The sequence below is a fragment of the Oryctolagus cuniculus genome, chromosome 1 (assembly GCF_051225735.1).
Source record: "Oryctolagus cuniculus isolate XC-2025 breed Fujian yellow rabbit chromosome 1, ASM5122573v1, whole genome shotgun sequence".
NCBI lineage: Eukaryota > Metazoa > Chordata > Mammalia > Lagomorpha > Leporidae > Oryctolagus > Oryctolagus cuniculus.
Window position 1 is genome coordinate 183933186 of NC_142867.1, and position 19689 is coordinate 183952874.

General features: G+C 38.3%; 1 protein-coding gene across 4 annotated transcripts in view; it reads left to right on the plus strand.

The window, feature by feature from the left end:
- Positions 1-19689, plus strand: part of FOCAD (focadhesin) — a 381374-nt gene that overhangs the window by 51626 nt on the left and 310059 nt on the right. For all 4 annotated transcript variants that reach the window (XM_002708074.6, XM_017340978.4, XM_017340982.4 and 1 more), the window contains exon 5: positions 10114-10218. In XM_002708074.6, the coding sequence (XP_002708120.1) occupies positions 10114-10218 (105 nt within the window). The remainder of the gene's footprint in view (positions 1-10113; positions 10219-19689) is intronic.

A 19689-nucleotide genomic window follows, 5' to 3' on the forward strand; every position in this document is an offset into this window, starting at 1 on the left:
ATCTAAGACATTCTGTCCTGTTTCTTTTAAAGTTTGTTGATCTGGTTGAAGGTATTGTTTTTGTCACAAAGTCTTCCATTTTAAGAGTCATATGTTCATGCTAAGATGTTTCTAGATGACTTGAGAACCATGGTTACTGAACACAGTAATGGGAAAATGCTTCAGAAGAATTTTGGCTGTTTTTTGGTACTTAACAAGATAAATGAGTATATAGAACTTTCTCTAGCAAAGGCGCAATAACATTTTGTTTCTTACTAAGCATTGGTTGGAGCCGGCACTGGGCATGGTGGGTAGAGCCGTTGCCTGCAGTGCCAACATCCCATATGGGCACCTGTTCAAGTCCTGGCTGCTCCACTTCCAGTCCAGCTCTCTGTTGTGGCCTGGGAAAGCAGTAGAGAATGGCCAAGTCCTTGGGCCCCTGCACCCATGTGGGAGACCTGGAGGAAGCTCCTGGATCCTGGCTTCAGACTGGGGCAGCTCCAGCCATTGTTGCCATCTGGGGAGTGAGCCAGTAGATGGGAAGACTTTCTCTCTCTCTCTCTCTTTTTTTTTTTCTCTCTCTCTCTCTCTGCCTCTGCCTCTCTGTAACTCTGCCTTTCAAATAAATAAACAAATCTTTAAAAAAAAAAAAGGAAGCATTTTTTTTTGCAGTTTATTTAATCAGCAGAGCTTTTCTGCTTTCTCCCTCTCTTATCTCTTTGTCTCTGTCTTTTCTCAATCAATTTTATAATGAAGTTATAAAAGTTTGATCATGTATCTGTTTTTTTAATAATTCTTATTTGCTGGTGATTTAATATAGTTAAGGTTGACCAATTATCCTTTATAGGGATCTGAAATAATTTCTAGTTAAAAAGAAACGGGGACATAATTATACCAGTTGTTTCCGTGATACCCAGGGTTGGCTCCCTTTTGGTATGCTCATGTTATTTACTTCAACTCAAGCTTTTTTTATTTTATCCAGATCAAATATGGTATTTACTTGTACCTCATTTTGGGTCAGCTTGAAAGCAAAGAAGCATTATTTTTAGCCCTTCAAAAGGAGATAGAGGTGGCCAGCATTGTACCATAACAGATTAAGCAACTGACTGCAATGCTAGCATCCCATATGGGAGCCAGTTTGAGTCTCGGCTGCTCCTTTTCCGATCCAGCTCTCAGCTATAGTCTGGGAAAGCAGTAGAGGAGAGCCCAAATCCTTAGGCCTCTGCGCACATGTGGGAGACCCAGAGGAATCTCCTGGCTCCTGACTTACCTCTCTCTCTCTCTCTCTCTCTCTCTCTCTCTGTCTCTACCTCTTTCTATAACTCTTTCAAATAAATGCAAAAAAAAAAATCTTAAAAAAATAAAAAAACACCATACTTGATTTATTTTAGTCCTTTTCTCCCTCTTTATTTTTCTTAAACCACTTTTTTGAGACTTAATTATCTTCCCTCTGTTTTAAAGACTTTTTTTTTTGAGACAATCTTGGAGTTAATTTGTAGACTGATGGATTTAGCTACATGGTAGGTAATCTTCAACATGACAATTAATTCTCTATATCTCACTTGATTATTTCTATCTTACTTTTCTTATTCTACCAGGAATCTTACAGTGTAAGTATATGGATTGAGATGAGTTAGATGAAGAAAACCCAACAACAACAACAAAATCTAACAAAAGAAACCCACTGCTTCGCTTTCCCCAATAGTGCTGTTTTGTTGCTTGATAATATAAATATATTGTATTAATTTTATCTTCTAAGTATTTATTTATTTATTTATTTTTATTTATTTATTTTTTGACTGGCAGAGTAGACAGTGAGAGGGAGAGACAGAGAGAAAGGTCTTCCTTTGCCGTTGGTTCACACTCCAAAGGCCGGCGCGGCCAGCACGCTGCAGCCGGCGCACCGCGCTGATCCAAAGCCAGGAGCCAGGTACTTATCCTGGTCTCCCATGGGGTGCATGGCCCAAGGACTTGGGCCATCCTCCACTGCCTTCCCGGGCCACAGCAGAGAGCTGGCCTGGAAGAGGGGCAACCGGAACAGAATCCGGTGCCCCGACCTGGACTAGAACCTGGTGTGCCGGTGCCACAAGGCGGAGGATTAGCCTAGTGAGCCTTGGCGCTGGCCCTTCTAAGTATTTATAATCCCCTCACTTGTTAAATGTGTGATCTCTGAAATGAAAGAGAGGTATTTTATTACCAGTAATACCATTTGTATTTACTTAGTAAAAAACCAGATGATGAATTTTAATATTAAAGAGATCAGATAGTCTAATTTCAATGTGCATATGCAAAATCATGTTATTATAGAACTAGCAATCACCTGTGGAGCTCAGCAATACAGTACCTTAGCTGTATCCATTAATGTCTGTCTGACTTAAGCATATTGATTGAGTATATTTATTATCTCCTATAATCCTATACTAAGTACTGTGAAATCATGGTGCACAAAGCAGACACAGTTAATACTCTCATGGGGCATTTGGTTTAGAGAGAGAGATTACCATAGTTGCAGAGTTCTATAGTCACCTATTAAACTATATTCAGACAAAGTATATTGTACTGGGAATGCCTGTAGTATCAGGGCTTGACTTAGTCATGGCAGTGAAGAAAAGCCTTCCTGAGAAAGTAACACTTGGGATCAGGCTAAGAATGAATGGAAGTTATCTAGGCAAACATGAGAGGGCAGAACTTTCCAGTTACAGGAAATAGCATATCCCAAGTCCCTGTCATAGGAAGGAAGATGGCTGCTAGGAAGATTGAAGGAATGTTCAGAGCTAGGGGAAGAGTCATTTGACATGAAGCTGGGGTGGTAGGTAGGCATCATATGATGCAGGCCATGATGGGTAATATTGAAGATTTGGGTTTTTTTTTTTCCCCTAAAAATTTATTTATTTGAAAGTCAGAGTTACAGAGAGACAGAGAAGGAGAGAGAGAAATCTTCCATCTGCTAGATCACTACCCAGATGGCCGCAATGGCCAGGGCTGGGCCAGGCTGAGCCAGGAGCCAGGAGCTTCTTACACGTTTCCCATGTGGGTGTCAGGGGCCCAGATACTTGGGCCATCTTTCCCTGCTTTTCCCAGGCCATGAGCTGAGATCTGGATCAGAAGTGGAGCAGCTGGGACACAGAACCAGCACCCATATGGGATGCTGGTGTTGCAGGTGGTGGCTTTTGCCTCTATGCCAGAATGCTGGCCTCAGAGGATTTTGATTTTTATCTTAGGTGCAGAGGGTATCTATTGAAGCATTTAAAAACATTTTTTTTTTCTAATTTGTTTTCATTTTATTTGAAAGAGAGAGATGGAGACAGAGAGAGGTCTTCTATGTGCTGATTCACTTCCTGGATGCTGTAGACATCCAGGAACTCCCTCTGGATCTCCCATGTGGGTATCAGGGACTCAAATACTGGATTCATCATCTGCTGCTTTCCTAGGGTGTGCATTAGCAGAAAGCTGGATCCGGAGCAGAGATGGAACTTGAACTTGAAATCCCATATGGGAGTGGCATCCCATATGGGATATGGGCCATCCTAAGTGATTCCCTAATTGTTGTGCAAAACACATACTCGTTAAATGTTTTATCTAGTGGGTATCCATGGCTCCAAAAAGATAGATTTTGTTGTAGTATGAAGTATGAAGATAAAACTAAAAATATTGGTTTTTGAGGTAGACAGATAGAATGGATCAAGGAAGGAGATTAGTTTAATTTTGGTGGGTATTGCTTAGTTCAGGTGAGAGATGGTGTTTGCTTGCAGTAGAGATGGGGAAATAGATTTGTGAGATATTTTAGGGATGAGGTGTTTGAGGTGGATGGAATGTGAAGATGTCTGCCCTACTGATAGATAAGAAACATTAGAAGCCCAGGTGTGCAAGTACAGCATGTCTTCCATTTTGGAGAAGTTGAACATCAGGCACAATACACATACTGCAGTGGGAGTATCCAGTAGGCAGCTAGATATGCTTTTTTTGGTTAATGATATTCCCCTGAACACATTATACTATGAATAAGATAGGCATAATATCTAATCAGCTCTTTTTTGCCCTGATTAAAGTCCTTACTTTGATTTGCTAATTAACTCTTCTGTATACCTGTGTGTACCTCACATTCATGAAGACTGCTTTTCTAAAGGCTAATTCCAGTTGCTGAAAATATTCCTCAGAAGCCCACTTTCTCAAATTAAACAACTTATTTTTGTGCCCATGCTAAACTGTGGCTGAAGACAGGTCCTAAATAAAAGATAACTTGTTATTTCATTATTTATGGGTATTTAAATTTCAGCTCATACCATCTATCCAGAAGGTCAGGCTGAAAATTCTGTTTGTGTTCAGAGAGTCTTTCTTCACCTTGAAATTATAAACCTTTCATTTTTTTAAACTAATTTTTAAAAATGGTGTGCCTACTCGTGGAAAGTAGCACTTTAAGATAGTGAAAGTAATAAGGGGTAGAACTTCTTCTAAAAATATTTTTCCATGCCTGAAATACTCTCATGGGCTTTTCAGCCAGATCTGAATGCCTTTAGGGCTGATTCTGAGGCCAGAGTGCTATTTAGGACATCTGCCATTCTATGAGTCTGCTGAGTATCTCACTTCCCATGTTGGATCACTCTCCCCTTTATTTATTCTATCGGTTAGTGTTAGCAGGTACTAGACTTGTTTATGTGCTCCCTTTGACTCTTAGTCCTTTCATTATGATCAATTGTGAACTGAAATTGATCACTTGGAATAGTGAGATGGCATTGTAATCCATAAATCATACTTTGGAAATTTATATTCATTAAATAAAAGTTAAAAAAAAAAGCAACAAAAAATATTTTTCTTTTTTTTAATAAAAACAAATCTTTTTTTTTTTTTTTTTTTTTTTAAATTGGGTCCTGATGAACAGGACATTGTGGGATTAGGAAGCTTTCAGGATAGGAAGTGTCTCACAGGTTGCTCTAAATCATGGTTTTGGTTTCCCCCAAGATAGAGAGGAACGTTAGAGTAATCTAAAGTCAGATCCAGGTACATGGAATTAGAGACCAAGGAACTTGAGTGAAATTGCAATCCCATTTGTAGACCTTTAAAAAAGCATTTGTATGCACATACACTCCAACTGTTTTCCAATTTAATGTGTGATGGAATCCTTCTATATCATTGCGTAGACACATCTGTTTCCATCCTTGTTAACAACTGCAGAGTGTTCTGTAATACAATTGTGTTATATTTTAATCATTTTCTTATTGGCAAACATGTATTTTCTCTTTTCCATTTTTTTTAAGATAGCAAAATGTGGTGTAATAGCATCTGCAGTATATGTAAGCATAATTGTATAGGATGCATTCCTAGAAGTGGAATTTATAGAAAAAAGTGTATGTTCACTTAAAATTTTCATAGATACTGCTAAATTGTTCTTCATCAAGGCTGAACCAATGTATTGTCAACATGGAAGTGCTTAATTTCCCCATTCTCATCAAATCTGGATATTGTGAATTTTTATTCTTCTGTGATTTGCATATCTATATTCTCTCATTTTTCTCTCCTGAGATTATTTTTATTTTGTTGTTTTCTTGTTTCATGGATATTAACCCTTCATTTATCATGCTTGAAGGGTCTTCAAAAAGTTCATGGAAATGTGTTTTTTGAAAAAAATGCATGGATTTCATTTTTTTTTTTTTTTTGTCACCAAAATAAACTCATACTAACTTAGAGTATGTCTAAACAGGATCTGGTTTGAGGCACTAAGAAGGATAGGACATCAGTTTGAGAAGATGTCCTTTCATGGCAACATGAATTGTGCTAATATGGAAGCAAAAAAAACTTCAACTTGTGGTGAAATCTGGGTGGAAGAATGGTGAAATCATTGATTTTTTTTTTTTTTTTTTTGACAGGCAGAGTGGACAGTGAGAGAGACAGAGAGAAAGGCCTTCCTTTGCCGTTGGTTCACACTCCAATGGCCGCCGCGGCTGGCGCTCTGTGGCCTGAGCAGCGCACTGATCCGATGGCAGGAGCCAGGTACTTATCCTGGTCTCCCATGCGGGTGCATTCCCTCCACTGCATTCCCGGGCCACAGCAGAGAGCTGGCCTGGAAGGGGGGCAACCGGGACAGAATCCGGCGCCCCGACCGGGACTAGAACCCGGTGTGCCGGTGCCGTTAAGGTGGAGGATTAGCCTAGTGAGCTGCAGCGCCTGCGAAATCATTGATATTTAATTTTATTTAAGTTTATGGAGAGATGCCCCATGGAAATAATCATTTTACAAGTAGATAATTCATTTCAAGAAAGGATGAGTGACCAGCATTGTAGCACAGCAGGCTGTGCTGCCACTTGTGGTGCCAGCATCCCATATCAGAGTGCCAGTTCAAGTCCTGGTTACCCCACTTCTAATCAAACTCCCTGCTTATGCCCCTGAGAAGAAAGCACAATATGACCCAAGTACTTGGGCCCCCTGCCACCCAAGTGGGAGACCTGGATGAATTTTCTGGCTCCTGGCTTCAGCCTAGCTCTTTTATTTACTGACTGGATTGGAAGAAGAGTAGCTGGGGCCGGCGCCGCGGCTCAATAGGCTAATCCTCCGCCTGTGGCACCGGCACACCAGGTTCTAGTCCCAGTCAGGGCGCCGGATTCTGTCCCGGTTGCCCCCCTTCCAGGCCAGCTCTCTGCTGTGGCCCAGGGAGTACAGTGGAGGATGGCCCAAGTGCTTGGGCCCTGCACCCCATGGGAGACCAGGAGAAGCACCTGGCTCCTGGCTTCAGATTGGCGCAGTGTGCCGGCCACAGTGCGCTGGCCGTGGTGGCCATTGGAGGGTGAACCAACAGCAAAGGAAGACCTTTCTCTCTGTCTCTCTCTCACTGTCCACTCTGCCTGTCAAAAAAAAAAAAAAAAAAATGAAGAGTAGCTGGGACTAGAATCAGCGCCCATATGGGATGCTGGCACTTCAGGCCAGGTTTTAACCTGCTGCACCACAGCACCGGCCCCTCAGATTTTTCATACATTATATATATATATATATATATATATATATATATATATTTTTTTTTTTTTTTGACAGGCAGAGTGGACAATGAGAGAGACAGAGAGAAAGGTCTTCCATTTTCCGTTGGTTCACCCCTCAATGGCCGCTGCAGCTGGCGCACTGTGGCTGGTGCACCGCGCTGATCCGAAGCCAGGAGCCAGGTGCTTCTCCTGGTCTCCCATGGGGTGCAGGGCCCAAGGACTTGGGCCATCCTCCACTGCACTCCCGGGCCACAGCAGAGAGCTGGCCTGGAAGAGGGGCAACTGGGACAGAATCCGTTGCCCCGACTGGGACTAGAACCCCTTTGTGCCGGTGCCGCAAGGTGGAGGATTAGCCTATTGAGCCATGGCGCCAGCCCATACAATATCTTTTAACTGGAGAACTTCACAAAAAAAATTTTAAACTATTATATATGAAAATATTTCTTAGGGTTGGCACTCTAGAGTAGTAGGTTAAGCCTCAGCCTGCGGTGCTGGAATCCCATATGGATGTAGTTTGAGTACCTGGCTGTTCCACTTCTGATTCAGCTCCCTGCTAATGGCTTGGGAAAGCAGTGGAAGATGGGCCAAGTGCTTGGGCCTCTGAACCCATGTGGGAGACTCAGAAGAAGCTCTTGTTTCCTGGCTTTGGATCAGCCCTGCTCAGCTGTTGCATCCATTTGGGGAGTAAGTTGGCAGATGGAAGGGCTCTGTTTTTTCTCTCTTTCCCTGTCTGTAACTCTGCCTTATGGGATGCCAGCCCTGCAGGCAGAGGCTTAACCTACTGTGCACAGTGCCGGTCAGTCCATATACATTCTTTTTTCAGTTTTTCAGGTGAGAATTCTGGCACCAAATTAGAATTGATGTCAGTCTAATGTTCTTTATTTTACAGATTTTGTGTTTATAAAATCTAAGGGTTCATAGAATTTGCCACTTATTTTTGGATTTGAGGTGTCAGAAATTATTTTCTTTAGAAATGTTGCCTAGATCTTGGTAGCTTTTTAAGTTTGAAGATTTTAGTGCAGTTTAATTTTCTGCTATCCTGTCTTATACTTGTTTCTCCAATGATTATGTATTCTTATAATTCAAGACTTTTATTTTTGGCATTATTCAAACTGCTATCATCTCTCTGCAATCACACAGAATTTGATAACCACCTTTTAGTTTTTCAAGAATAGATTTCAGGTAGACTGATAAAGGCTTGAAAACAAGAAAAGAGGGTTTTATAAGCAGAGATGGAAAATACTGTTTTTTTTTTTTTTGGGTGTATTTGAGGTGAGTTTTAGTCAGACTGTAGGCTTCATATTCATTAACTAACAAAGTACTCACAAAACCTATTTGTAATGTGGGAAGAAAGTTATAATCTTTATTGTACAATTGTATGTATAAATATTGAAAAAACAATTGATACTTCACGTATATTTTAATTTATCCTTCAAAACAACGTGAGAGGTGAAACCATACATGTGTGAAATCTGTCACAGAAGACTCATCTGTGAATCTATACTACATGGTCATAAGAGCATCCATATGAAAGAGAAAACATAAAACTGGAAAATGTTTAGACTGCAAGAAAAACCTCCATATTTCCTAGGGAATCTTCTTAGGAACTAAACCATGTGAGTGTCTGCAGCAGTGCAATGAAATGGAAGTACAACATGAACCCCAATGCAAGCCACATATGTTAACCAGAATTTTCTAGTAGCCACATTAAAAGAGTAAAAAGAAACAGATGGTGCTAATTTTAATTAAGTGTTTATGTAGCCCAATATATCAAAAAATATTATTTTAACATATAACCAATACACAAAATTACATGTGATATTTTACATTCTTTCTTATGTCTCAAGTCTTTTAAAACCAGCATGTGTTTTATGCTTATAGCACCTCTCTATTTGGACTGGCCCTATTACTGATGCTCAGTAGCCATGTGTGGATATTGGCTATTGTGTTGGATAGTGCAGATATACCTGCTGGTTGTCAGCTGGAAAACTTGAAATGCTATTAGAAAAATACACTCAGTAACATTTCACCTAAATACCGGAAATGATTCTAAACTCATGTCTTGTCCTAACTAAAAGTTAACATTTATTTATAATCAAGTATGTTTTGAATGATAAATGACAATATGTATTAAGCATTTAGGAGATTGCTTAGTTCACAGTAGATGCTCAATAAATATTCACAACCATAATTCAAAAATAATTACTTTTTTGTTGAACAAATTTTTTTTTGTTTTATTTCTAGTATTTCTTTCCAGCTCCTAGGGAGATTCTTGTTTAAAAAATGTAGGCTGGTTTTCTTTTTGATATATTATCCTCCTACCACTTACAGAAAATAAGAGAAAAATTTAAAGTGCTGTTTCCTCTTCCATTAATTCTGTTTTCATGGAGATAATTTACTCTGACTGGTCCCCTGGCTCATTTTTTTTGTATCACTGATCTATTTCATATGTCTGGTTATTTTTCATGGTCTGCTAATATTTATAAATGAAAGACTTGATCATTCAGTAGGATTAACTGATGTGGTCACTGCCTGAAATTATGTGGGCTAATGTTTGTGTTTTTTTTCTGGGTGATTTTCCCCCAATAGGATGTAGGGAGATGATTGATGGGTTGGAGGTTTGATTCTTCAGCTCCATTTCTCCTCCTTTTTATGTGTTGGATATGTGCTGTGGAATGAGCCGAGTGCCTTTGGGTGGCTACTGTTCAATGTGGTTGGCAAATGTTCAGTTACTTAACAGCAGTAGCATTAAGCACCTGGTTAGAATTTTCACTTCATGGGGCCGGTGCTATGGCGCAGTGGGTTAATGCCCTGGCCTGAAGTGCCGGCATCCCATATGGGTGCTGATTCGAGACCCGGCTGCTCCACTTCCTGTCCAGCTCTCTGCTATGGCCTGGGAAAGCAGTAGAAGATGGCCCAAGTCTTTGGGCCCCTGCATCCACATGGGAGACCAGGAAGAAGCTCCTGGCTCCTGGCGTCGGATCGGCACAGCTCCAGACATTGTGGCCATCTGGGGAGTGAACCATTGGATGGAAGACCTCTATGTCTCTCTCTCTGCCTCTCCTCTGTGTAAAGCTGACTTTCAAATAAGTACATAAATATATTTTTTTAACAAAAGGATTTTTCACTTCATGTCTAACATTTAACGTGTTGTATTTTTTTATAGGAATACACATGGCTTGATAAAAGCTATTATGAAATTATTACAAATGCAAGCTGTTAAGGAAGGAGAAGGTGGTGAGAAGAATATTCAGGGTGTCTATACTATTAGGTAAGCCTTTTTTTGTATCTTTCTAAGGAAAGAATGGATGGATAACTAAGTTATGAGCTGAGACATGATGATCTATTAAGAATTTGTTATTAAATTCAGGAGGATATGTATATCATGATTGGGAATCTTTAGTCTGACTGACCCCTGACCCACTTTCTCTTAGTGGCAAGTTCACTCCAAAAGGAATTTAGTGTTTTAAAAACTCAGAGGAATGAGATAAAGTTAACAACATGCTAAATATTGTCAGTTGGGTTTTAGGATGGCTTCTTTGGAATTGAAATTTGTTATGCAAAGTCTAAGTCTTTCTTTTTTCTCTAGAATATGTACCTATAGTCCAGTACTATGGAAATTGTAGAGTCCATTGAGCAAATGTACTTATTTTGGAGGTTAACTTCCTTTCTATAAAAAAATAATAGGGCACTTTGCAAGCATTACTACCCATACTGACTTGTTAGGAGTGTTGATTTGCCTTTTCTTTGTCACCTGTAGAATGTAATAAGGTAGAATTATTTAGAAAAAACACACATAGCAGAAATAATTGTAAAATACTTTGGGTTTTATGGTGGAGTGATGGACAAGGGAAGGCATCATACTCCCTTGTGAAAATATGCTTACTCATTGTCTTAAAGGTCCAGGGAGTCATTTCTTAAGAGAGGAAAGTCCTTAGTTTAGCAGAAGACCTGGAAGATGCAGGCAACCAGTTTATTTTGTTCTAGAAACTCTGTTAGGTGATGTATCTGCTTTGAAAGAATGAGACCATGGGATCCAAAACAGGGCATTATTTCATGGGGGGTGGCTTACATGAGCTGTTATGATCCAATAGAGAGAATAATTCATGTTGCTTGTGATCCATCAGTGATTTGAGCCTATGACACCTGTAGTTTCAGCCATTTTACTCTACACCTGTGGGAAGCTGTGAGCATCCAAAATACAGAGTGGTACCTACTATCTATATTTGTAGTGCTTTCCTTTTGATAATGTTAATAGTATCTCATATAGTACCATGATCTTTAATTTTAGTGCTATTTATGATCTCTTATTTTCTTTAATACATTATTGAGAGTTTCTTGGGCTATGTATATATTTTTAGATTTATTTAAAGTGCATTTTTAAACAAGGTCAGATTTACATTTTATATATTTTAGCATGCTTTGCAAATATCTTCAAACACACGAAAGTTTTTTACATTTATTTGTTTGAGTTACGGAATGAGAAAGAGAGAAAGAGAGAGAAAGAGGGAGAGAGATATTCCATCTGTTGGTTGACTCCTCAAATGGCTACAGTTGCTAGGGTTGGGCCAGACTGAAGTCAGGAGCAGGAAAAACATCCGGGTCTATATGGGTGGCATGGGCCCAAGCCTGTGGGCCACCTTTTGCTTCTTTCTCAGGTACATTAACAAGGCACTGGATCAGAAGCCAAACAGCAGAGACTTGAACCATCAGGTTGTATGGGATGTTGGTGTTGCAGTTGGCAGCTTAACTTACTGTACCATAGTGCTAGCCCTAGGAAATTGTTTTCCTTGAAGAATGTAATAGATTGCACCCACTGCTTTACTTTTAAATAGGGTAAGCAGAAAGAGAATTATTTATTTGAAAATAATATGGGAACTTGGGATGTGCAAAGTGTTCCAAATTGTTAAGTATGTTTTTCTTTTTAATGCTTTGGTATTCTTTGAGATTCAAGGTTTTAATTTCAGATTTCTTCTTCATCTATTGCTTTGGCCAAAATTGAACCTGCATAGTAGATGAGCAGCTCCTAATACTTTTTCCCCCCTTTTTAAAAGAAGTTCAAACTCTTGGGCCAGGTTCCAGGATAGAAACAAATTCCATATTATTGTTCAAAGGAGGCTATTTTTTATTTTTAAATAGGAAGCTATTGAAATTTTAATTTAATTTTTATGTAATAGTTTTATTGAGATATAATTCACATACTGTATGATTGATTCAGTTAAAGTGTACAATTTAATGGTTTTTGGTACATTTACAGAGTTATGCAACCATCACCATAATCAATCTTAGAACATTTTCATTATTCCCTAAAGAAATTCCTCACCCATTAACAGTCACTCTATATTTCCTCCTACCCAGTGGGGTATTTTTAATCATTGGGTCTCAACACTAGCTGCTTATTAGAACCACCCGGGTATGCTTAGAAACAAACAAACATGGGAACAATTAAATATCCCAGACCAATTGAATCAGAATCTTTGCTGTGAGGTCTGGTATTTTTTAAAGGTCCCAGGTGAATTTGATTCACAACCAATACAAGATCATGGTAGCTGCTGTCTAATGTGTGAACTCATCAACTGAACTGGTCTTACTGAACTGTAGATTTGCTCTTCTTGGGCCTGGGGTGGGCTTAAGAGCCCTAACAAGCTGCAAGGTGACGCTGAAGCTGATACTGTTGCAACCACCACCTTGAGTGGTAGAACAACTATGTCACCAGTGTTTGGGAGCTTGTTAGGAAGGCAGCATCATGAACTGCATCTCAGACTGTCTGAATGAGAGCGTGCATTTTAGAATAATTTTTGAGATAATTCACAGGCACCCTAAAGTTTAAGAAACAGTAGCTTCAGTGATGATAAGAGGAAGGTATTTGGTCATGCAGAAGAATTAGGTTTACTTTAATTTTCATATTCTTTGTCCTCAGTCATTGCTAATGCTTTCACCTGTTTTCCTTTTTATAGTTCATTGCCTCCTAACTTCAGTCTTGTTTTGAAAAGGCAGTAGGTGTGAGGTGTGATAGTGTGCCTTATCCGAGGAGCTGAAAAGAATTGGATACATAAGGTTTCTCTTGAGAAAGGTGGCACATTAAGAGGTCCAGAATCAATCACCTGAGTTGGCATAATCCGGTAATGTTTATGGAGAGCCCTTATGTGAATGGCTGTTTGGCACTATAAATCAGTAGAGTGTAATCGAGTGTGTAAGAGCTGTCAGTTCCTCCAGGGGGGATTGTGGATGGCAGAAATAGTGGAGAGGTGAGCCTGAAGAGCAGATTCCCCTCAAGAGGGCTATGATTACCTGAGTCAAGCATAAAATTGTCATACTGTTTTAGAGCCTTCTTTGCCACATGTTGGTTAGCAATATCATGCAGCCTTGGAAAGGCTGTGTATGAAAGCATAAAAGGGATAGGAGAGTCTTGGAACTCCATTGAGAGGTATTTGCTGGGTATCCTGTAGGATTAATTTAAAATAGAAGTAGTATGACAAATAATTGTAAGCTTTCTGGACTTGAAGCTAATCTGTATTTTTATAGGATTAAACGCTGCTAGTGTACAGTGGGATTTAAGTATTTCTCACTTGTTTTTCTTCTTTTTGGTTAATTTGAGTTACACTAAAAAAGAATATGTGGTTGTTTTACATGGAGCTGTACTGAATTGCTTAAGTGCTACTATGGGAGTAGAGACAGCTGTGAACACCAGAAGCATTAGCCAGTGGCTTCTCTATGCCCTTGTGAATTTCCTGAAGGAGCTCTAGAGGGGGGTATTCTTTTTGTTATACCTATAGCTTACTGGTTCTCAAACTTTTCATGCATAAAAACTACCTGGGGAGCTTGTTAAGAATACAGTTTCTTAGAGTTCCTCTTGAAAAAGACTCTTATTCATTCAACAAGCTTTTTTTGGGTGAGACTCAGGATACAGCAGGCAGGTTTATCCAGTTGCTTGGTAATATGGATATAGATAATTTATGGGTCGTACTTGAAAAATATTGTTTCAGTCCCTGAGAGCAATATATGGGCACTAAAGATGAGCTGCAATGATTCTTCTGGAGCTGAAAAAAAAGGCATCTTTAGTGTTTTAATTATGCTTCCTTCCCTCTGTTCCCTATTTGGGAAGCAAGAAGTCTATATGTTCCTAGACATGAAGGTACCAAGTGTGTTTTACTATGTCTATTGTGGACAATAGAGAGGCTAAGAGCATGATGAAAGAGCAATTCTAAGGGAGAATTGATCCAAAGAGAGTAAGCTACATGTGGATGGAAGAGAGAAAATGTAAGAGACTTAAACCTCACTGATTTGTCCTATGAAACAGTAGTGTGGTCCAACACATGTTAGTGTTCTTCATGGTCAGGTGGTGGGTGAATGGTTGTCAGAGGTAGAGAAGAGAGTCCTGAATATCCCCTTAGAAACTGACACTGGTTTTCATTGTATACTGTGTTTAAGGAGCTTATCCTTAGAGATTTTGATGTGTATGACTGGAACATGATTTGCAAATCTGTGTTTTAGCAAGGATTTGTGTGCAGATATTCTGTGGACCACACTTTGAGTAAAGTTGGTTTAGAGTGTTTATAGCTAATAAATTTCATATTGCTGAACTGGACCCTCTTTCCTAGGCAGTATTTTGTTTAGCTCTGTGGTTTAAATAAGATTAAATGGGGGATATTAAATGGGTTTGCAACTCCCAGTACCATTGAGGATGGGCTGACTGGAAGAAAAATGTGGTGTATTTGGCTGCTCTGATTAACTGAAGAGTGTATGCCAAATGTAAAACTGTAGGCTTATGAATCTCAACTCTGGATCCTTGTTAGAATGCTCAGAGACACGTTTAAATAGACAGGTACCTGGGTTCTACTCAGAATGACAGGAGCTTCAACCTCAGGTGCTGTCCCCCCCCCCCCCCAAACCTTCCTGTGTAATCTTCAGTGTATAGGTAGGGTGGAGGACTGCTACCCAAATGTTGCAGTGAAGCAAGTTGGCGCCAAACTGTTGCCAGACTTTAGGTCTTTCAATATAAATAATATTGTTATGTGAAATCTCCTGACTAAATGCTGGCAACCAATTCAAATTTTCTCAAATACAGGGCTGGCAGACAAAACACATCTGCTCACAGAGTGCAATCCGTGGGCAACAAGTTTGTGATCTTTGTTTAATTAACTATTTTTAAGAACTTTAGAAGCCCTTTTCTACTTGTGATCAATTTTTATGCTAATAATGTTTTTTCTTTTTAGCGTGCTACTGAGATATCTTTAGTACAGACTTCCTTTTATTCATTCCCCTTCTGTTGGCTCTGAATTTCTTTTTGGCTAGCTAGAACCCCCACTTTTCTATAACACTCTTACATCTGACTAAGTTGCTTAAGTATTTTCTAATATTGATCATACAAGAACTGGGGCAGAGACTAAAGGTTGGGGTGATATTTTGGTTGCAATGATGACTAAGGACATTTTTATGAGTTGTGAATTATTAGAGGTTCAGTTTCTCATTGGCTTTGTAATACTGCCAGTTTTCCCCTTGAAATTTTATCATGTACTTTTAATTTTTCTCTGCATATTCATATTATAGCAATCTTTTAAAGATGTCTCTTCCTCAGCTAAAGTGAGGAAATAGCTGTGAATTCATGAGCAGTAACTGCTTGTTCCAGAATTCATGCATCATTCTGATGTGCCAGACAGTGGCTGACATGCACAAATATCAAATGTTAAGAATCTTATTCATAGGAAAGTTTGGTTTGATCAACATCAAGCTGTGCTTTCTGAAAGAAGGGAATATTAAATGTTTTTGGTAGATGGTATGCTCTTATGTAGGTGATTAGGCCAATACTTTTGGATAATGGTACCCTAAGTAGTTAAAGTTGTATACTATAGATATCTATTTGTTCATCCATTTGTGTGGTGCCATATGATTTATTTGGATAATGAATTAATTTTAAGAACTTAAAAAATATGTGTCCCAAAGGCTAAGATGCTTTGTAATCTGCACAGATTCTTTTACTTATCACTCAAGGCAAACTTATTTATCCCTTGGAGTCATCAAATAAAGAAAAGCAAGAGAAAGCCCAAGATAAATACAATCATATTCCAGGACCTTCAAGATGCTAAAATTTGTGAATGCTCAAGACCTTTATAGAAAATGGCATAGTGTTTGAAGTGAATCTATATACCTCTTCCTGTGTATTATAAATCTTCTCTAGATTCCTTATTATACCTAATATGATGTAAATGCTTTGAAAATAGTGGTTATGTTGTCTTGCTTAGGGAATAATGACAAGAAAAAATGCCTTTTCATGTTTAGCACAGATACATCTTTTTTCCCCAGCTATTTTTGATCCACAGTTGGTTGAATCTGCATGAATACAGAGGTCCAACTATACTGATATCAGTGATCAAGGGCCAGTTTGTGATCGTGGATAACAAGCATGCACCTCCCGTTTAAATTTTTATGGCTTTTTTTTTTTTTTTTTGCTAAGCACTAAACTGTGCATTTTCTGTTACCCATTTCAGAGGAGGGCATGGAGCTAGCTAGCCACATGAGCACAGAAAGAGTGCCTCTAGTGCCTGGTGCTATTGTGTGAAATACCTTAGAGTGCTAGTGGACTAATAGAAAGTGCAGTGGCTGGAATTCAGTGTTCAAGGGAGAGAGAGGAAAGGGGGGCATGGACTATGGAAGGCCATGGTAAAGACTGGGTTTGATTTAGAGTCTTTGGAAGTCACTCGAGGTTTTTCTTTTAAACTTATCTTGAAATACTTTTAAAATTCCACAACAGTTCCAAGAATGGTACAATATATTCCTATATACCATTTACCCTTATATTTATGTGGTTTTACACTGCCATCTTTGCTTTGTTATATTCCAGTTTTGGCAACTGTTTCAGTAGTAATGTCCTCACATGAATTTTTCTTTTCTTTTTTTTTTTAAAGTTTTAATCTATAGAATCTAGTTTAGAATCACATGTTGCCTTTGGTCTTTTAAAATCTGTGATTGTTTCTCCTCCTTTCCTGTGTTTCCAGGTACCGGCATCTGTAAATGCTATGTATATGAGGCTGTGTCCTTCTGAGGTTACCCCGTCTAGAGGCAGCAATGTACTTCTGGTGCCTCACTGAAGCTGTAAATTTTGATCCCTAGTCCAGGTGGCTTGGCTACTGTACAGCTATCACTTTCATGTTGTAACTAAAAAGCATTCTGTGGGGAAGACACCAAAACCACACAACTATTGTACTACTCATTAAGCTGATTATCTCCACATAGTTTTCACTGTGAAGACTACAACATGGTGATTTTCTAACTCCACTGCTCCCTTCACATTTTTTGGTGGAGAGATAGAGTTATGTTTTCGAGTTGGTGGAAATGACAGCTGATCTATCAATTTAGGGATACTGAGAGGATAAATGAAGTTCTGAGTGGAAATTATTTTCTTAGGGAAATCCACATTAATATATTTATTTATTGACAAAACACTTATTTCATAGGATACATGAATTTTTCTAAAATTAAAAAAGTTTGACAATTTAAAATAGTATGTGGCTAATATGAGTTTGGAATATCATTAATACTTTTTTGTTGAAATATACATACATATAATTCACTCTTTTTAAGGGTACAGTCAGTGATATTCACAATGTAATCATTGTTACCACTTAGTTCCAGAACATTTAATTACCCCTCAAAGAAGCCAAAAACCCATTATCAGTCATTCCCTAATACTCTCAACTCTCAACGCCTAGAAAAATACTACCAGCTGTTTTTATTTATTTGCTTTTTCTGGTTATTTCATATAGTTGGAATCACAACCACATTTTTATGTCTGGCTTCTTTGACTTTATGAAGTTTTGCAAGGTTTTATCTATGTTGAGGCATGTACCAGTACTTCATTCCTTTTTGTCTGCTGCATAGATATACCATATTTCGTTTATCCTGGAAATTTTTTGTTACTGACAATGAATTTTTAGTGTTTTTGCCTTTTAGATTTATTTAGAAAGTAAAGTATTTTTGTTGTTACTGAAAATAACTTAGTCTTTAATGAGAGAAATCTTTAGTAATTGCTTTTCATTTTTATATAAATTTTATTATAACATTTAGTTTCTTTTTATTAAACTTTTTTATGTACATAAAGGGAACAAATTTCATGTATTTCATATATACAGTTTGAAGAGCATAATGATAATGTCCCACGTTACCTCCCTATTTCCCTCACTCCCACCTTCACACCGCCTTTTTTTATTTTTCTTTTAATTTTTACAATGACATACTTTCAATTTACTTTATAATCATAAGCTTAACCCCTCACTAAATAAAGAATTCAATAAGTAGTAAGTAGGAACACGAGTGTTCCTGTAGAGTATAGAACAGGGCTATAAACAATAGTCAAAACTCAGAATGTCAATTTTGCTCATATACAGTCCATTTTTTGTACTCTGTTTATTACTTACCACAAATCAGGAAAAACATATATGTCTTTTTTTAGTTTTCCTTAATGAGGTTGCTAAGAATCCTCTAACACTTGAAAAATCAGCCATTAAACTTTTATCATATGGTTTTATTGTCAAAGTGAACTTTTTGTTTTTTAGGGGACTGCTTATTTCAATATTATTTTAAAGGGATCTCCTGAGGTATATAGATGTTTAGTTTTACTTAACATAAAGTAAGCATGACAACATTATTAAATCATCGGTACTATGTAGTCAGCTGCTATAAAGGATTGGAAGCCATAGAATATATTGCTATATTTTTTGCATTTATAAAAATTAAATGCTCATGGAACTACCAGTTCTGCACATAACATATCATACAAGGTACTTCAAAACATTCATGGAAAAATAAAATTAAAAGATAATGCATGGGTGGCTGCTTGACTTAGCAATTAAGATGTCAGTAAAGATGCCAGCATCCTATGTTGGAGTATGTGGGTTTAAGTCTAGGCTCAGGCTCTTGATTCCAGTTTCCTGCCAGTGCAGATGCAGGGGAGTAGCAGGTGGTGCTACCCATATAGGAGACCTGCATTGATTTCCTGGCTTGTGGGCCTGGCCCAGCCCTGGCAGTTGTAGGCATTTGGAGAATGACCAGTTGATAAATGCTCTTGCTGGTTGTCTGTCTGTCTCTCTCTCTCTGTGTCAATGTCTATGTCTCAATATCTTAAAAACAAAACAAAATAAAAAAAAGTTGTATACTTTCCATGAATTTTTTGAAGACCCTTGTATAAAACCTCTCCCCCTTTTTTATTTGAAAATGATCTTTATGGTGTTTTGAAAGCAGGAACTTAGAAAGGCTAAACGATAGTAATTTACCTTAGATATATGTGGCTTTAATTTATTGGTCCTTACCTGTTTTGGGACTTGGTCTGGACCTTACTTGATAATTTCATAAAAGTTTTGCGATTTCTCCTAGGATTTAAACACATATTTGTGCTCAAAATTTTGCATGTGATTTCAGAGAGCTTGTGGAATTCTTTATCAAAAAATCCAGAGGAAAAAGATGGGAAGGAATAGAGTATCAGTGTCACATCTAACCCGGCAAAAGCCCAGCCAAGTTAAGGATACAAAAGCTAGGGCAGTCACTGGGAAACACAGCCAATAATACTTTCTAAGGCCATCTGTCTCTTTGCAGTTTTGATTCTTTTTGTCTAGCTGCGTATTTTGCTTCTGTTTTCATTTCCTCTTATCTTTTCTCTTCCCTACCAGGAAAGACTTTGTTTACAGTTTATGGTTCTAATCACATAGGATTTGCATCTGAATTTATAATCAGTCCTGAAGAATAAGCT